Genomic DNA, 23,466 nt, shown 5'->3' on the forward strand with positions numbered 1-23,466 from the left:
ATTTTTGCTAAAGAAATCTATTTATTTTTATTTTTTTTTATTCCATGCCATTCAAAAGTAATTCAAAGATTACATTTTTAACCATAAATGTTTTTTTTTTAACTGCATTTTGAATTTTAAATTTACTTGACGGTCTTTTTACACCTTTGATATTTTACATTATCATTAATGTCAATTTTTTCCCCTACTATAGACAACAAGGATTCGGAGTGCTTTCAGTTGCTCTTGCTAGTCATGCTATCACGTTGCTGTCGTCTCTCTCTGAAGATCTGTGTGTAGAAATCAGTTCAAATTTGGTTGAGGAGCCTCAGGAGGCTTTTTCATCAAGTACTTCTGTGCCGTTTTGTGTGCCAGACTTGGCATTCTTTTGTGTTCCTGCAGATCGTTATACTGCTTGGAAGCGAATGCAAAAGTTGATAACAAATATAAGTCTCACTAACCTTCTCTTCAGCCTTGCTTCTATAAGTTATAGAAAGGTATTTATGATTTCTTATTTCCCTTCGTTTAGGTAATGTTTTATTTCATTGAATTAATTTTTGAATATATACAATATTATAATACTCCAATTATATGTAACCTTGTCTAAACGCCTTGTGAGTTATTCTTTTGCTTATGTTAATTTTTAGGCTTGTATGTCCAAGCGTATACAGAAGCATCCAGTGGAAGGCGATGCATTTAGCACCTCTGATTCAAATACATATTATGAAGATGACTTCAGCTCATCTAATGACAGTAGTGAAGATACAGGTGTGTTTGATTGTTCTAGCAATTGAAAGAAACACATTTCTGTATAAATTTGTATAAATTATTTCTCATTTCAGACAGACAAATTATGTAGCGATATGTTCAAGTATATTTAAATGTGAATATGTGAGTTCACAGACAAATTGCTGTATTTAACAAAATCATATTTATTTTTATCAATTTATTGGTGATAAAGTTTGGCAAATTGTTATTGATGAAAAAAATTAATGAAAATTCTCAATTTACCTAAGGTACATTATAACAATTGCTAATATGTTAAGACTTGTTTATTTATGAAACTTAGTGGCCATGCATAAAATGAAAATAATATAAAACCTCAACCATTATCTTCAATAGACAAAGGTTGCTGATTACTTTCACTGGAAACCCCATCATGTGTATGTATACTTAGAATTTTTCATTTGAGACTCTTTTTTTTTTTTTATTTAATTAGATGATGACAGTGAACCTATCTTAGGACAGTGGTTTGAAGAAACACTTGCCCCTCAAGACAACTCCAGTGCACAGACTCCTGCTGCCTCCAGTGGATCAGACAACAACTTGATGAATGGGAAATCTGGTCAAAATCAGGGCGTTGATAGCAGTTCTCTCATACCAGACAAGGGGGAACCTAATGGGGTTTGTTTGTGTTTTAAAATGCATGTCTTATTCTAATTCATTTATTTAATGTTAATAAATTAATTCAGAAAATTAATTTTTCATATTAATTTGCGTATTTTTTACTAAATATAAAAATGATTTTTTTGCACCTATATTACAGTATATATGTCTGGCATCAAAGATATTTTCCTTCATGAATACTTTCTTGGTGACTTTTGAAAGTTCTTGTGTGAAGAATTTCCTCAAGTAATTATTTATTTTATTAATTGCGCATATAGTTTCTCAAAATAAATATTCAAAAAAAAAATATTTACAAAAAAACAAAAACATGCTAATGTTTTTTTTCCCTTCATATCTTGCTTATGAAACTTAAAAATTTTGTTGCTTTACAAAGCTGGTTTTAATTTGTGTCTGCTACATGTTCAAGTTTTTCAAGTGAATGTTTTTTAAACCTGTTTTACATATTTTAGTTAACCAGACTATTTAGCAATGAATGCTGAAACTAGTATTTGCTGCTTTGAAAGAAAAAACCCATTTTTAAGAAATTGTATTTAAAAAAAAAGGGACCACTATATAGTCTGGCTAATCCAAATCTTAATATTATATTTAAATTTTTATGCTATGTTTAAAGCAAAAACATTTTTTTCAAAAGTGAGAACAATATATATTTTTTTGAGTTATATATGAGTATATATATATACTCATGTGTATATGCATCACATAATGTGTAATCTTCAAATGCGTAGGCATAACCTTGGTGAAGCACAAATGATTGTCTTAGCTGGTATTATCAAAGATATGGATAGAGAAACTGCAAGAATCGATGGTGAGCAGTTTTTATCTCAAAAGTTTTATTTTAATATAGTTTCTATCTGATAATCTTATATCAAATATTAAACAGGTATGATTTTCACAATTAACTAACTGTTTACATGTCAGTTGTTTTGTATGTTTGCACATAATTTGGTTGGGTAATCTTTGAAAAAATGGAGCTACAAGATTTTTTTTTTTTGCCTGATGCATTTCTTTATGGATACAGGGTATGTAGGAAAGTCTTTTTTTAACCTGAAATGGCTTGTGAACAGAAAGAGTTGTAGCTATTCATTTGCATTATAGTATATTAAAGTGACTATGCCTGATTAGGGGGATCAAGTAGCAGCATTTAAAATAATGATTAGCGAGAGGGGTATACAAAAATTAGAATTAGTATAGGACAATAGGATACCTAATCTGATAAAGGGCAAGTGGTACTTGCTCCTTTGTATTATATTAAAAAAAAATTAACTATCTCTTGCATTTGGTTGAAAATTTTCTTAAATATTGTTGGTTGAAATCCTTGATTTTGCTATTTCTTAAAGCCATCTCCAGATTCTTTTGAGATTTTGATATTCTAACATTTAAAAAGTGCAAAAGTTGATGTAGCTCTCTTTGTTTGCTAGTTATTTGCTGTCAAACAGACTTTCCTGTGCATTTTGTATTGACAGTATGGGAATCTATGTTAGTGCTAATGTACTGAGGGATCTCAACATCAATCACAGATGAAACTTTAAAATTTTGCCACACACATATCTAACTTGTTATACTTACAATATTTAATCAAACATTGTGGAAGAATTTTCATATCAGGGCTGAATAAATCTCAGGTGCCAGGTTGCCATGACAACTAAAATTAGAATCTAAGATTGCCAAAATTTTCTGATTTCATTATCAGTGTGTCTTACTACAACAGAAAGGGCTATTAAGTCTTGGAAAAATTGAAATTACAATATTTAGGACGATTTTTCTTGCAGCAAAAACTATGACTCCTAAGAAATTTGTCTAATGCTTCAGTTTTTCTTTTGAGTTTTCCAGCCCTGTATTACATAGGCGATTATCATTATAGAAGGTATTATATAGGATTTTCACTATATATTTAATTATTCATGTATCTTTTCTTCCCAGGATCCTTCTGCTCCTATTTCGGTGTCACTCTTGGCCAGCTTTATGAAGAATTTTCTCTTGCTCTTTCCCGTTTCCTCCATAATTTGCTTGCAACTGGAATGCTTAGTGATAATCTTCAGGTATAATGTTACTTATCTACTGCAGAAAGAAAATACTCGAAACCCTGTAAGAATTGTATATGTAGTTTTATTCTAATTTTGTTCATCCCATTTTTCTTTTTTAATTTTATTTCAGAATATTCTGTTAGCACAGTTGGGAGTTAGTCCCTGGAATCAAGAATCATGGCCTCTGCAAGTGCATTGCCGGACATTGTCTGTTCTTGCTCAGGTAACTTTTTTTTAATAGAAATTATTGTTGTAGTAAACTTATAACTCTCATAAGAATTATAAGTTTCCAGCAAATTTTAATTTAAAGTTTTTTTTTACCATGTTCAAACATTGGTATCCTGTTACAATGGAGGAGGAAAGTGCCTCATAGCTCTGGAAGCTTCCTAGAAAAATATTTTTAGATAGATTTAATCAGTTGCAATTCAGTGTTTTTATACATTGAGGTACAGTAGAAAAGACAGTGAGAAAAATAACATACATATGGAACAGAATATTGCTACTATCAAACTGCACATGCCTCCTTCTAAACATTCCTTTGAGGAATTCATGATGAATGCTAGAAAGTTTTGTATTGTTTATGTGTTTACCCTAACATATTTATGATGTCCTAGCTATGCCTGTTATGTTTTCGTGAAGCGAATAACTACCGTAGGAAGTCCCCACGCCAAATGGTTAGTGCACCAAATTCTCTGGAAAAAAAACATTTTTTTTTGTAGAACTGTTTAGAATCTGCTATAAATTGTAAGGTCTGGTCTAATTAGTCCTCAAATATGTAGAATAACCATGGGGTGAGAAAAATAATCAGATTGAAATTTTTTTTGTGATTGAGATATCACTTTTATAATTTTTTATAGCACTCTTTTGTGGTTTTTCTGCTCTTCTAAAAAAAGATTGTGCTATATATTGATCCCTTTAGACATTACTTTTGAGACAGCAACGGGAAAAAGATGAACTGAGAAGTGAAAGTGAGACATCATGTGTTCTCATTTGGCAGAGGCTTTTGAATACTTTGAAGAGATCTATACTAACACCATCTGCTTTTACATCAGTAGAAGAAGGCGAAGGTATGTTTGTCGTGCAGGAATGAGTTTGCTTTATTTTAAAAACAGCTCACTTCTCATATACATTGATAATTATCATGATAAATTATAATTTATCCTGTATATTGATTTTACTGCTTGATATTATAATTTGAGCAATATTTAACATCTGACACATATTACAGTAAATGTGATAAATTAGTTATGATACATAATAACTAGATTTTTATCAGTGGATATGCAAAATAACCAGCGGTTGTGGTCTTTTTTATGCATGATAGCTGGTTATTTTCAATTTCAATTTATTAATTTCATTTCTTTCAAAAATCCAAAATGAGAAGAAGAAAAAATCAGTCAAGAGGCCCATACTTGTTGACAAATTTTAAATTTATAATGAATATAATTCATCACATTTATTATAACATGCATTAGTTGAAAACACACTCAAATGTCTTTGTCATATATTTTGTAGAATGTTAATAATAGAATTTCGAACAGGAAATGATTCACCAGGGGAATTGTTGATTTTTTGGAACATTTTCTCTATTCTCATTGATCATGGCTAGATATTACATTATTTTTATGAATTGTATTACTGTACAATGTGGAATTAAGATATTCATTTCATAAACTTCGTTTGACAAATCGGTGTCGTTCTTACTGATGAAATATTTTGTTTAAATCCTTAGATATGAATGTAGAACATGCTCAGCTTTTACTGTTCTTGTTCCATAATCTTCACTTGATGCAAAAGAAAAGTGTATTATTGATGGTAGCACAGACAATCATGGAAGTTTCATCCAGTGTCATGAGGTAGTTTTTTTTTTAAAGTTAATTTTAAAGATGAAATAAAAACTTTCACATTAAAGGTTTGAGATTAAGTTTTCCCATGTTTTTGTCATATCAAATCATTTGATATGATACAACATATTTTGTGTATGATTTTTTAAACAATGCTTTTAATTCAAAATTTACCACTAATTTCTATGGACCAGAACATAAGAAAATGATTTACTTTTTTTCCTGATGTCAATTTATTGGGATAATTATCGATTGCTTTTAGCTTATCAGCTAGATGCATTGAAGGATTAATTTTAAAAAATGATTGTGCTGTTGTGCGCTGTTGCCAATCTCTTTAATGGGCCAATGGCCTTATATGCAAATAAATATTACTATTATTATGTGCTGTTGTACAAATGTGTTATTATATAGCTATCAACACATAATTTACCATAATTATATTTTTGTTTCAGTCCTTTGAAGGATCTGCAGATATTATATATAGGAAGATTACTGCTTTTGTTTGAATACATGATGAGGAACCTATATGATGCCCCACCTTCTTTGATTGAACAGGTCAGAATGAATGATTTATTTTTATGTGCATTTCTTTCAGAAAAAAATTCTGTTTTATATAGAAGATTAAAAATTCTAATTAAAAAAATGGGGGACATTTAGTTGTAAATGTTATTCAAAAGTGATAAATGACACAATACATTAAATTTTTTCTTTTAAGAAAATTCACTTATATAGCCGAATTATACTAAGTTACAAGGAATTTCAGATTTAATTAAGTCACTTTTTTTTGAAACCGAAATGCTACAAGGAATGCAGTCGAAATGACTTTAAGACAAAAACTAATTTGTATCAAGCAAACTTTTTGTTTTTGCACTCCTGGATACTATAAATTAACACATGGGTATATTCATGATAGTCGTTTTGGCTGCATTCATATGATAAACTTTTATTTGACTAGTTTTCAATGAGTAAAAGTTGATGAAACAGTATACATTTATGTATATAAAGTAATATGCACTGCAAGTTTTATGTTATACAAGTATTTTTCGGTATCTTTTCTTTAATTAGATCCAAAGAAACCTCTTCAGTTCTCAACACATATCTAGCACCGTCTGTGAAAAAGACAACACAAAAAAGCCAACATGCAAGCTTTTTTTCCCTTGCAAAGAGGTGGAAGAGAACTATGTCAAAAATTTGCCACCTGATGAAGCACAAGGTGAAATCTGCATCACTTATAGAATTTCACTATAATGTGCCAGACACTAAAAAAAATAACATAAATGTACATAGTCACACATTTTTAATGAATTCTAAATTATTAAGTAAAGTGTGAAAATAATTTATTATATTAGAAAAACCTTATCTATGTTGTCTACATAATAATTATCTAACACTGAAACTAAATATTTTTTCTTTCTTTTTAGCTGCTCTGGCTCGACCTCAGTTTTTCAATTTGATGTCAGTTGAATTCAGCAGCCAGGAGATTCCTAAGCTGGATGGCTTTGTGAGTTTTTTTAGTTAATCACAGAGGTTTTAGGGTAGCAAATTTTCTTGTTTTCTTGTTCCTTGTTTTCCAAAACACATTTTATATTTTTCTTTTTTTTTACCCCGGTCTGCTTTAGGGTGTATTTTTTTTTTAACTTTAAACTCTATATTTTATTCATCATGAGCTCTAAAAATAGCATTCAAGTCTTTGCTGTTTAATTATGTTGTACAAATAGACACTTTTTGACTGTATGAAATGAGCATGATAGGTGAAATATTGTTTTTTCTAATACACAGAAGCATCATATAAGTTCAATGGGCTGGAATTATTCAGAATCTGTCTTTTGCCAAGATCGTGTTTGCCATTATTATTATTAAAATTAATGCAAGTAATTTTAGCTTCAAGTGTTCTTGATGCCTAGGCTGAAGTGGACCCACAACAAAATTTTCCACAGGCTTTCTATAGTATATTTATAGTGTGAGAGAAAAAAATAAAAAAGAAACATCAAAATGTTGGCTTAAGTGGTCATTTGGAGGTTTGAATAAATGATTTGAATTGTTTGCTAAATATTGGCTGACATGTTTATAGCAATTTTCTGTGATGCAATTCAGAAGACCATTTGTTTAGTTAGCCGTGAAGGCTTTTCCCGGTCAATGTTTGGTTAAAATTCCTGGTGCTCAATCGTAAGGGTGTGATTATGTAACCTGGCTAAAAAAATATATTGATATCATTTACATAATCACTAAATTTGATATATTTTTTTTTTTCTTGCGAGTTTCAAGATCAACATTTCAAGTTTCATAATTTTTCAATTTTTGTTAAAATTTGTTAAATTTTCAGTATCAGTATGTATTCTCCCCCCCCCCCCCCTTCAAAAATTGTGAATATATTGAACAAAAATCACTCAACTATTTTCATTTGGGCACCAAGCGATGCTCATCATTTTTGTCCAGCATTTATAGTTTTTGTTTCTTTCCTTCCCCCCCCCCCAATGAAGGCATGCAGTTTCATTCTCAGCAGTTCAGATGTGCTGAAGTACCCAAGCTTTTATTATTCGATACAGAATCTCGTTTATCTTGCGTCCCAGTGTGATATGCCAGAGAGAGCATCTTCAGAAAACTTGACTTACCTGGTGAGAAATTTTATTTATTCACATGTGACAAATTTGGATTCTAATACTTTTTGTCATTTTGTGTTTTTTACACTCTGTGTTTGATTTTTTGTAAATATTAATTTTCATCCTCTAAGGGTCTGTGTGCTGTACAATACTCAATGTTGATAATCTGGAGATTGCTGTTATGTTTACCTCCATCTGTACAGTCATTAGAGTCCATAGCTACCAGTTCTGGTAGCATGAATGAAGCTGAGTGTTTACATGCTCTCATTTGGTCTTCTCGAGCTTCACACAAAGTTTTCAATGGATGGATGAAGGTATGCAATTACGATTTATTTTGTTCAAGTTGGGTCATAAAACATTTTATGGCACAAATATTAGACATCTTTGAGCATGTTTTTGTTATAAAAACAATTGTGTGACAAAGAATTTCCTCACTTTATTCATGAAGTATATTATATTTTTTAATGGTGATTTTGTTTTTTAAATGTAATATTTTGCTTTGCCACAGATTAGTTGCATAATGCTATCTGAATGTTTTGAGTACACTTAAATAAAACTATTGGTCTTAAAACATAACTAGACTAGATGAAAAGGGGATTGATGCAAAAGTTGTTGCTTTCAGGACATTTCGTGTGCGTTATCACTTTTTTAATTTGGTCAATAAAAGTCATAAGGGGCCGTTCAAGTATTATGTCATCGTCGATGGGGGGGGGGGGTTGAATTTACTGACTTTTGATGACAAGGGGGGTTTAGATAATGCTTGCTTCATCAACTACCCTTTATGAAAATATGAAATACCTTTATAAATAGCATCTTACTCGGTGCACCAAAAATGAGAAAAACCTTTAGATAGTTTGTGGGCACTTGAAGTAGCATCCCCCCCCCCCCATTGATAAGTGCCCTACAGAGCCACTTTAGTGATCTCTAAATGTTTCGCGGATCCAAGTGATTTGGAAATGTGTGCGGGCCGCTTAAGTGCGCTGGAACTGTTCCACGCATCACTCAAGTGATTCGTAATTATATGCTGCGGATCACTTAAATAATCTGAGAATGTGTTGTGGGTAACTTGAGTGATTTAGAACCATACTGGGGGGCCACTTAAGTGCTTTAAAACTACCTCACACGTCACTCAAGGATCTCTAAATGTGTCACTAGCTGCTTAAATGTTCTGGAATTGTACCTCGGGACACTTGAGCGATCTGTAGATGTACCCCTTAGTTAATTTTTTTTTACAAAACTAGGTTTGAGGAGGACAGGCCACATTAGATAGCCTCCCCCCCCCCCCGGGGCCATATTTAGCCCGTGGGCCAAGGGCTTTTATGCGATTTATCATTAAATGGCTTAGAGCAGCGGTTCTCAACCTTTTTGTACTCGCGGAGCCTTTTCAGTATATAATGTCCGCGGCAGAGCCCTTTTTCGTACTTACTTTTTATGGCAGAACCTTGTAGGCATCTCTTATTTACTTATCTATAAAATTTACTGATTCATTTTATTTTCTTCGAGCTGCCGCAGAGCCCCTGGGAGGTGCACACGGAGCCCTTGGTGCTCCGCGGAGCACCGGTTGAGAACCGCGGGCTTAGAGGGTAGGTCGCAATGAATTTATTAAAGATAAATTTTGCGTTCATAGCATGCAAATAACATTGAAATTAACAGAAATTTATTATAATAACATATAAAGGTATTTTCTTCCGAAATTTCAATTAAAAAAAATTTTTTTTTGCATTAAAAAACAAATTTTTGATCGTGGGAGGGGGGGCACAAAAGCCCCCCCCCCATGTACTTCTCTGATCCCACCAATATACGTTAGGATTCAGAGAGGGGCAGAGCTGATGACGAAATTTTGCTGATGGGGGGGGGGTGTGAGAGTTTTGCTGACAAGGGGGGGGGTGTCAAAAATAACTAAAAATTTGCTTACGTAATACTTGAACGCCTCTAATTAGAAATTTGATTTCAAACTTCTATGGTGCAGCCTAAATTTAATCTTAAAAAAAGTCTTTAAAATACAGTAGACCCTCATTGTTCCATTGAAAACAATTGTTATATTGGGTGGTCGTTTTACAAAACGCCGACTGTTGGTCTTCCAACAGTCGGGACTTGCCCTACCGGTCGTTGTAATAGGATGGTTGCTATAACAAGAGATTGTTATAACAATCTTGGATTGTATTAATTTCTCTTGTCTGACTTTTTTAAATTAACATTAACATTTTCAAGTATGCATTAAGCATCCTTAATGTAATTTGCATCAAGTATTTTAGTGATAGTTTAAAAAAACAAATTTTTTTTTAAAAATTGCATTTCCATACAAAGCTTTGTGAAATCTAAAAATTAAATTAAGTTTTCAAATACGAAGATAAAGTCATATGTGATCTTCTCTATTTTATCAGGATTCTTTGGTCAAACAAGGCTTAACTACGCAAAATGCTGAGTCTTTACTCAGACAAGTGACAAAAAGTTCTTGCAACGTTAAATTTGATGTCAAAATTGCAAAGCAGCTCATAGCCAAACAGGTATGCTAGTTTTTGTGTGTTCTGATAATGTGAATTTTTGAAGTCATTCAAACTTTTAAATTAAAAATTATGTATTAATATGTTACAAATAATCCTAATATAAATCAACCATTGCTTCTTTTTTCTTTGGGAGGAGTCATTTTTCCACTTTTTTTTGGGAGGATATGAAAGTTATGTTTCTTTCCTTCTCTTCATGTAGCTTTGTCAGATAACTAACTCAGCCTCTGAACCTTGGCAAAAAGAGCAATGTCCAAGACTAATTGACTTGATGATCACAGAAGCAGCTGTTGCAAAAGTTCAAGTATCTCTGGATGAACATTTTGCTAAACCACTGGTAAATGTGCTTTCAAAACTTATGGCTTAAAAAGTCTTTTTCACTTAGAATATAAAGTAGCTATATCAAGGTAGTTACTTGAATTTTTTTTTTTTTTTTGCTATGTCTATATATCAGTCCTCCAGATATATATTATATTATGTCTATAAATCTCCTTTATATTGGTCTGTGATGGATAAAAAAAAGACATCAAATGATACAAGAATACGCATAGTTTGGGGTAGAAAAATTATGATTATGCTTGTTCCGGTCGTAATTATCATGAAAAAGCTAGATTTTTCCAAATGGAAATTAAATAATTTTTTATTTTGTAAGTCAAGTGAGATAGAATCTAAGAAAAAACATAATTCTTGATATTTAATATAATTCTTAATTTAAGTATAAATTAAAAATTTAAGATTAAACATACAATAAAAATCAAAGTATGTTTAGGAAAGTAACAAGATTTACTGAATTAACTTTAGTCCATCCATTGGTTTCAGTTGATTAAGAATCTTCTTTATCTTATGAATCATTTGTGTACTATATTTTTTTTCTTCTGAAATTTGTATTTATTAGGCATTATGTAGATTGCAAATTATGATTTGATTTTCAGAGTGAAGGCTGTAATCAAGAAGCAAAAGAATTTGCTCAGGAGATGTTACCGGTAGTTCTCCAATCAGTGGAAATTCTTTCTTCCTGTATCAGGTATAAAGTTTTTCATTTGCATGTCTGGATCTTCTGTGAATCAATTCATTATGAAATAAAAGCATGGTTATTAACTTTTATTGTTCAGTTTTTATAACTATATATGTATAATGGTGGTTTCCCCCCCCCCTTCCTCTTATAATCTGCAGATGGAACTTGTTGCACCTGATGGCTGATCTTATGACATCTGATTCTTCTCCACGGCCCAGCCTTAAAACCTTGCAGGCATATAACAGTGTTCTACGGATGTCATCAGTTGGAGGTTCTAAAGTATCCCCTTTCACGACTGCTATAGCCGACTTGTATCCACAGGCATTAAGAACTGTTTGGAGCAGCTGGAATGTAATCAATGTTCATTCTACGGCTTGGGTATGTGATTTTTCTCTTTTTTTTCACACTTATTTTTTTCATCTCATTGAAACAAAATATAGTTCTAAAAAATATCTAGTAGTTGTGATATTTTTTAAGCTTGAGATTTTTTAATAGCTTAATGAAAGGATAGCATTTTTTGGCCTGCATACTTAATTGAAAATCTCAGATAATTAGATACTATTGTAGTGAATGAAACTGCTTAACTGAATAGTTATTTTCAGTCCAAAATTGTCAAGCATAATGTGAATAATGCTCCATATTTGGATATTTAATTTCTCTAATGGTTTTTTGTCCATCTGTTTGCACAAAATGAGATAGCGGATAAGTCACCAAAAAAAGAATATTTTTTTATACAAGTCTCAATGGTAATATCCATTGAGAGAGGGTCAACCATATTTTTCGAAACAAAAATGTTAGACTTATATGTATTGGTCTTCTATGAAACTAATATTCTTATGCTTGTTCTTTATTACTTGGAATATGTATATAGAAAATTATTTTTACTTGATGCTTTTCCCCATACATAGTAAAAAGGAAGATAAAATCCCATTCTCACAAAAAGTATTTACATTTGGTTTCAAGTGTTTTGATTATCCAGACAGTAAATCTCAGTCATTCCAGTAATAGTGATTTATTCAGATTCATCGATTTTGCTAAGCTAGTTACAATAAACTAATTTGGAAACATCAAAGTGAAGTCTATTACTTATTGCATGAGCAAGTAAAACAAAACATGAATTTCATTTAAACTACATATATATTTTCAATTCATTATAATTTTGTTTCATTATATTTGGTAAAATATGAATATAAATGGCATAAAAACATTATTTTCATGCCACACTTCAAATAATATTTTATTGGATATCTGAGGCAATGATTCAAATAATATAAAATTAGTTTCTGAATATATTTTTATTTCCTTTTTATTCATTGAATATAAAATTTTAGGCGACAATTTTTTTGTCTCAAGACAAGATGTATTAACATTTTGTCTCTTTTTATTTCAGCGTAATGATTTTGCAAATGATATCATACCTTCAGAGAGTTACATTTCTACAATTCAACTATACCATATGAACTATTTGTCTTGTAAGTAATCTTCTCTGTTAGTTTATTTTTTATCTTAAAGTGTGAAACTTTTTTTTCAATCTTCCAAAATTTATATTCAAATAATTTCAGATCAACCACTGTTTACTATAAATCCGAACATGAAGAGAATGCTTCATACACTTGTTAGATTTGCTGGAGATTTAATCATGTAAGTTATAATCATTTTAGAGAATCACTTCTTTTGATTGCTGTGTAGTTATTTAATGTTTTTAGAAGGGTGATACATGATTGATTGTAACTTTGATGAGAAATCGAATTGGTTTAAAAGTTTGCGCATGACGGTTTTTGTGCTAGCTCACTATATTCGTTTATAACTGTTTGAAATCAATTTTGAGAGAAACTCTCTAGTTAAAAAGTTTAAACACACACACTTGCATATGTACATGAATACTAAAATCTTTCCTGCCAACATGCTTATTCTTGTTTTTCAATGCTGATCATTTTTAAAAATTACAGATTAATATATTTTAGCTCTTTTTTGGTTCATCATATTGAATATTCTAGGAATTCTGTCTTGTGATGAGAAAAATTGTAAAGGTATTTAATTTATTTGTAAGTACATTTTATAATATTATTCATGAAATTTAATGTTTTCTTCTGTAGATGGTGTCCAGAAAGTGGTAGCACTAAGGAAATCATAAGGGTCATGCTGTCTTTGTTACTAGATGCAACTACAGAATCTTTAATCGATTATGTAAGTATTGGGTTTGTATAATAGTGATTTCATCTAGTTCATAAACAATATTTTTATTATTTTTCTTATGATTCATGATCATGCTTTACATGATTTCATAAGCTATAGAATTAACTAAGCATAGTTTATGTATATAGGAATTCAGAATTTCAAATTCAATTTGCATGAGACGAACTACAAAAACAACTTAATATTTAATTTTGTTCAGACTACCCTTGCTTTGGAGAGACTGATTGGTACACCAGATGGAGACGAGTTTCTCTCTTTCAACTACTTTGAGATATTATCATGCAGTTATGATCTTCTTATTAACCACTCCAGTGAAGATAGGTTTGTATTTTGTGCTCACAATTTTCACTTCCCTTCCCCCCCCCCCCACAAAATTTAGGCTCAATTTTTAAGTATTACAGCAAAATTTCTGTTTAAAGTATTAGGTATATGAAAATTCTCTACCCATTTTTTAAGATGCGAATTATAAGTAAATTTGATATCTCATATGAGGCTGTTATTGGATTTTTAGTCAATAAAGTGTATAAATAGTTCATATATAAAAGAATTGGATTTTTCATATAAATCATTTGTTTAAAAAAATGTTCATAGTTTGATTCGGGAAGCTGTGAAGAAGATATCAGCCATATTTTGCTTTATCAGTTTGATTGAAATAGTACTACAGTCGCAGCATGTGTCAAGTGAATGAAAGAAGTTGACAATAATGCTTGTCATCACTGGTTTTGGAAATTCTTGGTTGCCCACTGTTTTATCAATAAATGATGAGTACTGGTACCCATCTAAAAGACCAAAAACTTGCTCTTTTCTTGAAATGAATCAATTTTAGAATGAATTGTAACAGACAATGAGTAATATAGTCTATATACCACGATGCTGAAGGGTTATGTGCTCATATAGCAGAACCTACTCCATTCACCTCAAAAGACAAAAGGCTTCTGTGAGTCAGATATAAAGAAAATAATCTATTAGGGGGTGAGTTCGCCCATAACTAAATAATTGATGCCACATTTACTGTCACCAGTTGTGCTGCTATCAGTCAACAAAAATTACTAGAATTCAGCCAAGAAGTTTCATTCAGACCGTGCTCCTTCGGACTGTCACCTTTGTTCATTACAGAATTCTTTTGTCTTTCAAATCTTAAATATAGAAGATGCGAAAACATAATAAGATTTTGGACTTTGACCTAAAAAGGAATTTTATTGGAGCAAAATTAATTCACACCAGATAAATGTCAAGATGTACTGGCGTACATAATTCAGTCAAGATTATGGAGGAATTTTTTTTTTTGGCAAAAAACACATAAAAAATGGAACTCCCTCAGGAAGAGTTAAAAAGTTTAAACCACCACCACCCCCCATTCTCTTGAAAAAATCCTGCATAAGGTACTGTCAGGATGGCACTTAAACAATGTCATTTACGTAAAAACAAATGTACTTGTTTTATTATTTTACACATTTTCTTTGTAATTAAAGAAATGTATATAACTTTCATACTTGCTGATGCATCAGTATTCTGTAATGAGTTGTAAAGGTTAGAGGCAAAGTGTACTTTTTCTTCTGTATTGGATTTCTAAGTAATAGATTTATGCTTATAGAGAAATGGAAATATCTAATTTCTGAAAGCAAAAATTGTATTCACATCTATAATTCTTGCATTTTTATTTTATTTTTTGTATGATATGTTTGAGCCTAAAATCTAGTGTGCCTAAAAATGTAAATATGAAATTAGAGACACATTGGTAGAAAAAAATCTGATGGCATGCTTCAGTTACATATTGTGTTTGTTTATATTTGTATAATAGTGATGTTGATGAACGCATATTACATGAGTGCTTAAAGTTCATGGAAAGTTTATTGGACAAGCCAGCTGGTAAAAAAGCCATGGAATCATTTTTTACGGATGAAGGAGAAATTGGTAAATTGAAAATTAGATTTTTTTTGCAAAACTAAATATTTATTTTATATAGTTACATATATAATTCTTGGAGTGCTAAAATAAGGTTTAAAGTTTTTTTGCCATTTTGATGAGGTCATGTTTTATTAATGATTGATTTAGTTATAATTGTAATTGTAAAAATGAGTAGATAAGATTTAAGTTTCTTTATCTGCATTGATTTCAGTCATGTATGTCCCCAAGAATTCTCAAGTTTTTCAAGTCATAATCCAACCTGGTAGATTCACGCTAGGTCTTAAAAGTTGTTTAGAAGCATTAATTTTTCAATTCAATAGCAATACTATTTGCATAGTGCATTTTATCTTTTTATGTGCAATGCTATGAATCTGGAAATAAGTTGGTAGTTATTTGATCAACTTCCTATACAATTAGGCTCTTCTAGTTTGTTTGTTTTTTTTGCATGACACTATGTTTGAACAGTTACTAAGTAATTTTTCATGATCTTGAATTTGGTTTTTTTAATTTATTTTAATCCAAAGTGTTTTTTTTTTCATTTTTTTATATATCACTAGTATGAGATGGAAAAAGATTTTTGGAGCAAAATCTTCATTTGTGCTTCCCACAGAAAAATTAATTTCAATATGGTTTTTTTTTCAGATATGGTCAACATACTACTTTCAGCTGCAAATACTAATCTTAGCCCTGTTTATGGCACTCAAGTTTTAAAGTTTTTCGGGAAGTTATTCCAGCAAAGTAAGTTTGATATAATTCTTGTTCTTCTATGTTTCAAAATGCAGTGGTACCTTGTTATGCTATAAAATTGAGTACACCATCATGTTTCCCATTATTTTATGAAAACCAATTTTGTATACAAAGATATAACTCAGATGTAAACTATTTTATACCCAACCCAGGTGCCTGTGATATGATGGGGTTCCACTCTTGCAATTTGCAACAATCTGATTAGATTTTTCCTGTTCTGTGATGTATTGTATTTGTTTTTCAGGAGAGAAAAACCCTGGTGATAAGACTTTGGAGAAGCTTTGTTCTTCACTCTGCAAGATGAATAAACTAGGGAAAGTTGACAGTTCCGTTCTGCAGCAGTGGCTTAGCAAAGTCATATTTGGAACAACTCCACAGGTGGTTAGTAAAGCACTCGTCAATATATAATGTAAAAATATCAGGATTTAGTTTAAACCTTGGTTGTAATCAAGTGGTTTTTTTTTTTTCAAAAAAATCACATTAAAGTGGCCTTAGTATAATTTTCTTCTCTTGAAAAATATCATATTGATTCATTATTAGCCAAAATTTTTCATTCTTACCACATTTTCTACTCTTGGGGCACACATTCTGATGGTATGTTTTTAAATGGTGTAAGTGATTTTTTTCCAAAAATATCAAAAATTTCTTGAATATTTCTTTTTTTTCATATAAACTACCTTAGTTACTTAAAGCTGCATGCAGTATCAAAATTTCTCATTCTTACATTTTTCTAATCTTGGGCTACATTCTGATGTTCAACCTTTACCAAATTCATGAATGAGTATCGCATCGCATGTGTAAATGTAATGGTATGATATCTCTCATCATTTTCTTTTTTCTTTTTTTCACAAAGAAACAGCAAAAGTTGTGACTTCACAATCATGCTAGGAGCTGGTGGGTCTTATAAGTCAATAAAGACACCAGCTGCCCCTAAAGTGTAAAAGCCAGTGTAATAGTAGTTATATATTACATTGTCTCACTGACATTTTCATTTCCTTTCCACAAAAAGCAGCACATCTCTGTATATCACCACCATGCTCAATATTCAATAGGGGTTTTTTTTTTCATACTTTCACCATTACCCCAAGTTCTACTGGACAGTAATAAGTGATTTATATGAAAAATAATCAGCTATATATATGCAGAATGATTGTAATTAAAGTTCTGATTCCAAAACACTACAATAAGAACCACTGGTCAGAATGACTTGAATTTGCATGGATACTCCTGAAGCAATGAAATTTTCTTTGGCAAAAGAAAAAAAAACTTTAAAATGTACAAGCAGATAATGCTGTACTTCGCCAGTGGTATAATCTATTTTGTGCAGCCACACATCATTTTGGCACTTCAACAGCATTAGTGTGTGGATAGCATAACTTTTATCAAGATGCAAATTGCAACACCAGCAAAGCAGCTGCTGAAGAACAATTTTGGAATAACAGGATCACACAACACCTGGCCGGACACCAGTTTGCCTGAACTTAACTCTTCCAACTTATGACTTTGGGAGGCACCTCAAAATGTAAGGCACAGTGATCGGACTGCAAACTTTTTGAATTGAAAGCTCATCCACATCATTACCATGACATACTGTTGTTGAACAAGAATTTTTGTTCTTGTTCATAGCCCTCATGGCCAGAACACAGTGAACAACATATTCAACATTTCTTGTGTAAGTTGTAGTTCTTTGTCTAATGACTTAATTTTTTTGCTATGTTTCCATGAATTATGAAATCGTGTGATGCTAACTAAGTTATTATTTTGCCCTGACTGGCTGTTTCCATTCTGTGAGCAAATTTCCCACTTGTTGGATGAGTACAATGTCACCTATTTTACATTTTTAGGTATTTTTTCCTTTTCGCCATATAAAATTCCATTGCTTCAGAGATATTCGTGTAAATTTTCAAGTCATTCTGACCAGTAGTTCTTATTTTATAGTGTTTTGAAATCGGAACATTAGTTATATAATCAGCCTGTATATCATAAATCATTGCTAATTAATCTGCATTAATTGTTTCATGAAACACATTGTATTTACCTAGTTTTTTGTCAGTTTTTACAAAATAACTTCCTAATTAAGCATATTGAAAGTCTCTGGAAAGAAAATATCTTTATATATATATATTATATTGTCATTAATAATAATAAGAAGAATTTTCAAATATTTAAAATAATTCCTAGAGTTAAGCTACAAAATAATTAAATTGCAAAAGTTGGTTTTCGTAAAAAGGTAATGGTCCTTAAAAAAACTGGTTTTTTTACTAACCCTGAAAAATATGTATGCTTGATACGTTTTTTGGTATATATATATATATTTTAATTGTTTGCAGTTGTCTGAAGAAGGAAATACAGTTCAAGAGAATAGGATGCTTCTACAGAACCTTACTTCACACATAGTAAAACAAAACAGGTGAGTTGTCCTTCATTGAAATATGCTATTTATTTTTTTTACTTTTTTCATAAATTAAAAAAAATAATATTTTTGTGTTCGTCACAAAGTGTGCATCAAAGCTTCTGTAGCAGCATGAACCTATGTCAGGGATGATGCATTGAGCTATGGATATTGAAGTGTGCCTATTCAATGTTTTGAAGTGTTTTTTTTTTCGCTTGACTATTCTTGGGAGTCATGATCAACAATGAAAAATGCAGTAGAGTCATGGATAGTTGAGAACTGCACCACCCACACAAAACTTATCCAATATTTTAATATTGTCATCTGTGAATATCAGAGTTTAAAGAAGCTTTTTGAAATACAATTTTTTATTGGAAGCATTTTTTTCAAAACAAAATGCAATTGTATGAAACAATCGTATCTAGTTTCTTAAGACCAGAATCTTATTTGTGCCAATCTGAAGTCATGCAAATTCGTTTTCATAAATTCATGCTTTAATTAGAATTTCAAATTTGTTTGTCCCACCTTTGAGGCTTTCGCCCATTTTGTTGCTACTCTTCATATTAATGTAGGTTTTTCTAAACTTCAACAGTTTTAGAGCAGCAAAATTAAGTGCTAAATACGTCAAATTTTTAGTATCATATTATTGGAATAATATTTTTCCATTGCAAGATTTACTATATGTTTATTGTGAGTAACAAGAGTAGAGGATCAACTCATTTGTTCATGAGATACTGACAAATCCCGATTTAACGAAATGGAAAAAACTGACAGTTCTATTTGTTAAATCGAGGAAATCATTAAATCAGGGTCAAATTGATCAGGAGCATAAATAATATTGAAACATGTAACAGGCAAGCTGTTAACAAGGATGTACAGTAATACGTTTATTCACGAGACACGTGAGATTTAAGTTGTATCGGGAGAAGAAGACATTCTCGAGGAGTTCGATTTTAACCTTCATCACGAAGGGATGTGTGTTTCGCATGTTAATGCAAAATAAAGGAATGTTTCATGTTCGTCGCTTCGTATACACCTCACCAATCGTCACATTGGCGCCCAACGTTTAAAATAGACGCGTGAGTGTTTTTAGCTAAGCGGACATCCTAATTAGGTACCAAGTGAGTGAAAATGGCATACTTGGCGAAATATCGAAAAGACGAACTCCGTCGCCTTGCCGAAGAGATGGGCGAACCTACCGAACCCGAGATGAAAGTGATAGAGCTGAAGAAGCTGATTACGTCCAGTAAAGAATACGATGAGGTCTTCGCAAAAGGAGTGCTACAGACCCTCGTAGAAGAGAGAATTCGACAAGAAGAAGCAGAAGAAAGAATTCGACGAGAAGAAACAGAGGAGAGGATTCGACGGGAAGATGCCGAAGAGAAAGAAAGAATTCGACGAGAAGAAACAGAAGAAAGAATTCGACGAGAAGAAACAGAGGAGAGGATTCGACGGGAAGATGCCGAAGAGAGGAACCGGCGAGCAGAAATGCAGTTCGAACTCGAGAGACTGAGGATAGAAGCGGAGAAGTGCCAAGCTTCCGTTCGACCGGCTGTGACAAATCGGGACTTTCAAGTGTCGGTTCCGCGTTTTGAATCATCAGATGACATTTCACTGTTCCTGGTCCTGTTCGAACGACACATGGGATTACACCAGATTCCGGAAGAATTGTGGATTACGTATCTCATCAATAGCTTACCGAAGGAGGTGGCTAGGATCTGTGCCAGGGAGCCTGACGAGAAGTTCAAGGACTATCGGTATCTCAAGGAACTGCTGTTAAAGCGATTTAAGCTACATGCGGACAGATTTCGACAGCTTTTTGTAGAGCATCGGAAGAACTCGGAGAGTTCATGGCGTGATTTTTATTTTGAGTTGAAAACGTATCTTGAAGGGTGGTTAACAGAAGTTAAGGTCACAACATTCGAGGACTTGATTAATCTAGTCATAGCTGATCAGATGAAGAAGAAGTGCCCTTTACAAGTGAAAGAACATTTCATCGATGCATGGGCCATGTTGATCTCCCCATCGGAACTAGCTGAGAAACTCGACGCGTATGAAGATGCCAGGAGTACTTCCACAAAGAAATTCAACCAGCAGTACGATGTCGAGGGTCGTTGAAAGCAAACACCGATGAAATATCCATGGACCTCATCAAAACCAGTGATTCGTGCAGATGAACAGACACTTCCCATGATCAGCCTGGATGAACAGCGACCTCTAAGCTGCTATGGATGTGGATATCCGGGGGTAATTAGAGCGCAGTGTCCGACCTGTAATCCCGAAATGACAGCGACAACCGCTCAGTTTGGTCAGTTGGAACTGAATCTATGCTCTTCTGTAACAAAACCCGTAGCATTGTTAAAAATTCATGTAAATGGCAAAGTGGGAACTGCCTGTGCCGACAGCGGTGCTACGCACTGTATCGCAAGTGATACTCTGCATCGTATTTTGAAAGAGCAAAACGCCAGATTCCATCAGGAAACTATCGAGATGCGTCTTGCAAACGGACAGCAATCAACGGTGAATGTGTGGACCACAACGGTATTGGTCAACATCCAATGGAAGCGACTAAGGACGAAATTTATAGTTCTTCCTGGAATCGTCGGTAACAGAACTCTTTTGGGAATCGACTTTCCAGAGAAAGCTGGTATCGTGTTGGATCTCAAGCGAAGGCAATGGTTCTTCGGGGAAAATACTCGGAAGCGATTCCACTTTGTGAACGAGTCTACGATTAAAACTGTTCAACATGTAGTAGAGCATGTTAACTTGAATTCTTGCCAACTACGACAAGTTGAAGGAGAGCAACGGAAACAAGTGCTGAACAGGTCGTGGAAAAAGAATGAAAATTTTTTCAGTCCAGGGGGAGGAGACACTCCCGAAGGCGAAGTTCACCATGGTGATATGGCATCGGAACCTCAGCGGTGGGATCGGTCTAGACGTCTCAGGAACCAAACAGGTCGCGTCCGTGACTATCCACGTCCTGCTGTCCATAGCGAAATCCACCGATCCGCAAGAAGCTTTCATCACCAATCGGTGCAAAGGCAACCACGAGTTACTCCGACAGGCAGGCAAGTACTAGACTTACGTTTCCGCAGGAACGAACGAGTCGAACTTTCCGGTGCCAGGCGACACAGTCCAGGATCACCAGGATATTATCACATACTGCATCGTTAAAATGCCAAGCCAAACAATAACGTCTAGCAATAGCTTCCATGAGTCAAGGACCCAAACAAGTATAAGCCGTGCTGGAGAAGGGAACGATAAATGCAGGGGGAGCGGCATTAAATATTCGGATCAAACCCCTAACGCGCGTCGATCAGAAAGTCGCAGCCATGCCCAAAGAAGTCGTGAAAACAGGTTGACTCCCATGCAAAGCCTTACAAGAGTTTCTGTGAAGCAGAAAGTGGAACAAAAACGGGATGAACGCAAAGGTTATGTTGACAACGGTTCCAAACCGAGTTCTCGAAGGAAGAACTGGTCGACAAAGTTCACGCCACAACGAGATGGACCGTACCCTGTGCTAGCCCAGAGATCGCCTACGAGGTACATAGTCGCTGATCCGGCCAAATCGGGTGTCTCTGTCAGCGTATATCGTACTTCTGCTCTCACACCATGTGCGAAACCGGATGCTGTATCCATAGTGTCATCACGAAAGAAGGGACGACCACTCAAAGTTGGAACTAACAAGAACACTGAACAACTTCCCATAACGCCTATTGCTGGTTCCTTGCCGGGACGGCCGCGAAACCAGAGGGGGAGTATGTAACAGGCAAGCTGTTAACAAGGATGTACAGTAATACGTTTATTCACGAGACACGTGAGATTTAAGTTGTATCGGGAGAAGAAGACATTCTCGAGGAGTTCGATTTTAACCTTCATCACGAAGGGATGTGTGTTTCGCATGTTAATGCAAAATAAAGGAATGTTTCATGTTCGTCGCTTCGTATACACCTCACCAATCGTCACAAACAGTAAATTTTAAAAGCTATTTACTCTGTGATTGCTGTTACAACGTATTTCTGACAACAATTGCAAAAACATATAAACTTGAGAACAAAGTCAGGATGCGTGAAAAATTGCTTTGTACATACAACATTTTTATCGAATTCTGTCAAAATTGTAATTTTTTTTTTGCTAACAAGAAAAAAAAAGTGTTCTCTTTAGATTACCCGCAATTCCTTGCTTGTCAAGACAGAGCACAAACTTGAAGTAACTTTATTTCCTTACTGATATCTAAACATGCGGACAGCACAATGTTTTATGGTACACACACTCAAAATGGCTTTATTGTGTCTTTTATACAAAAAATAACAAATTTCTACTCCCTTTTATTTGCCTCTAAAGAAGAGTTGAAGATCAAATCTTCTGAAGTCAAATTTTCGGATTGTAGTTTTGGATAACAAGAAATAATAAAAAAAAAATTAAGGACAGTTTGAAAAAATTTGCTATGTTGACGAAGGTTTTTATTTGTTAAATCAGAGTCAGAGTAGATTATAAGTATAGCTAACATCTCTTGTGCAAAAAATTTATAGAATGCATCTCATGTAAATTCCATTTACCTTTATGTAATACTACAAACTTCTAAAAGTAACACATGATTCTCAGAGCAGTACAAATATATATTTAATAATTGTCATTTCAAAATTTTTTTGTTTTAGTGCTGTTGGTGAAAAAATAGCCAACATATTTTTATCTGCAATGATCCCCATGGGCTCTCAGATTTTATCTCCAGCTTCAGAGGGAATTGGTTTTTCAGAACTCATGGTCATAATGGCCATCCTTGCCGGTGCTGGTTCAGGTGCTGGGCATATTCAACTTCTTGGTACATCACCTGTTTGGCTTGAGCTCTG

General features: G+C 33.2%; 1 protein-coding gene across 1 annotated transcript in view; it reads left to right on the forward strand.

The window, feature by feature from the left end:
- The window catches only part of poe (E3 ubiquitin-protein ligase-like protein poe), a 113,615-nt gene that overhangs the window by 16,825 nt on the left and 73,324 nt on the right, over positions 1-23,466 (forward strand). The window contains exons 10-36 of the mRNA XM_089234227.1: positions 194-476; positions 627-747; positions 1,199-1,383; positions 1,526-1,611; positions 2,112-2,191; positions 3,307-3,425; positions 3,541-3,633; positions 4,330-4,477; positions 5,143-5,266; positions 5,707-5,809; positions 6,320-6,467; positions 6,676-6,755; positions 7,735-7,869; positions 7,986-8,168; positions 10,239-10,361; positions 10,561-10,695; positions 11,291-11,382; positions 11,532-11,751; positions 12,764-12,845; positions 12,936-13,014; positions 13,470-13,560; positions 13,769-13,890; positions 15,371-15,483; positions 16,120-16,215; positions 16,469-16,605; positions 18,555-18,634; positions 23,275-23,466. Coding sequence (XP_089090353.1) covers positions 194-476; positions 627-747; positions 1,199-1,383; positions 1,526-1,611; positions 2,112-2,191; positions 3,307-3,425; positions 3,541-3,633; positions 4,330-4,477; positions 5,143-5,266; positions 5,707-5,809; positions 6,320-6,467; positions 6,676-6,755; positions 7,735-7,869; positions 7,986-8,168; positions 10,239-10,361; positions 10,561-10,695; positions 11,291-11,382; positions 11,532-11,751; positions 12,764-12,845; positions 12,936-13,014; positions 13,470-13,560; positions 13,769-13,890; positions 15,371-15,483; positions 16,120-16,215; positions 16,469-16,605; positions 18,555-18,634; positions 23,275-23,466 — 3,450 coding nt within the window. The remainder of the gene's footprint in view (positions 1-193; positions 477-626; positions 748-1,198; positions 1,384-1,525; positions 1,612-2,111; positions 2,192-3,306; positions 3,426-3,540; positions 3,634-4,329; positions 4,478-5,142; positions 5,267-5,706; positions 5,810-6,319; positions 6,468-6,675; positions 6,756-7,734; positions 7,870-7,985; positions 8,169-10,238; positions 10,362-10,560; positions 10,696-11,290; positions 11,383-11,531; positions 11,752-12,763; positions 12,846-12,935; positions 13,015-13,469; positions 13,561-13,768; positions 13,891-15,370; positions 15,484-16,119; positions 16,216-16,468; positions 16,606-18,554; positions 18,635-23,274) is intronic.

Source organism: Pholcus phalangioides, unplaced genomic scaffold (assembly GCF_987345545.1).
Source record: "Pholcus phalangioides strain wild (caught in Gottingen) unplaced genomic scaffold, Ppha-v1.0 ptg000008l_1, whole genome shotgun sequence".
NCBI classification, from domain to species: Eukaryota; Metazoa; Arthropoda; class Arachnida; order Araneae; family Pholcidae; genus Pholcus; species Pholcus phalangioides.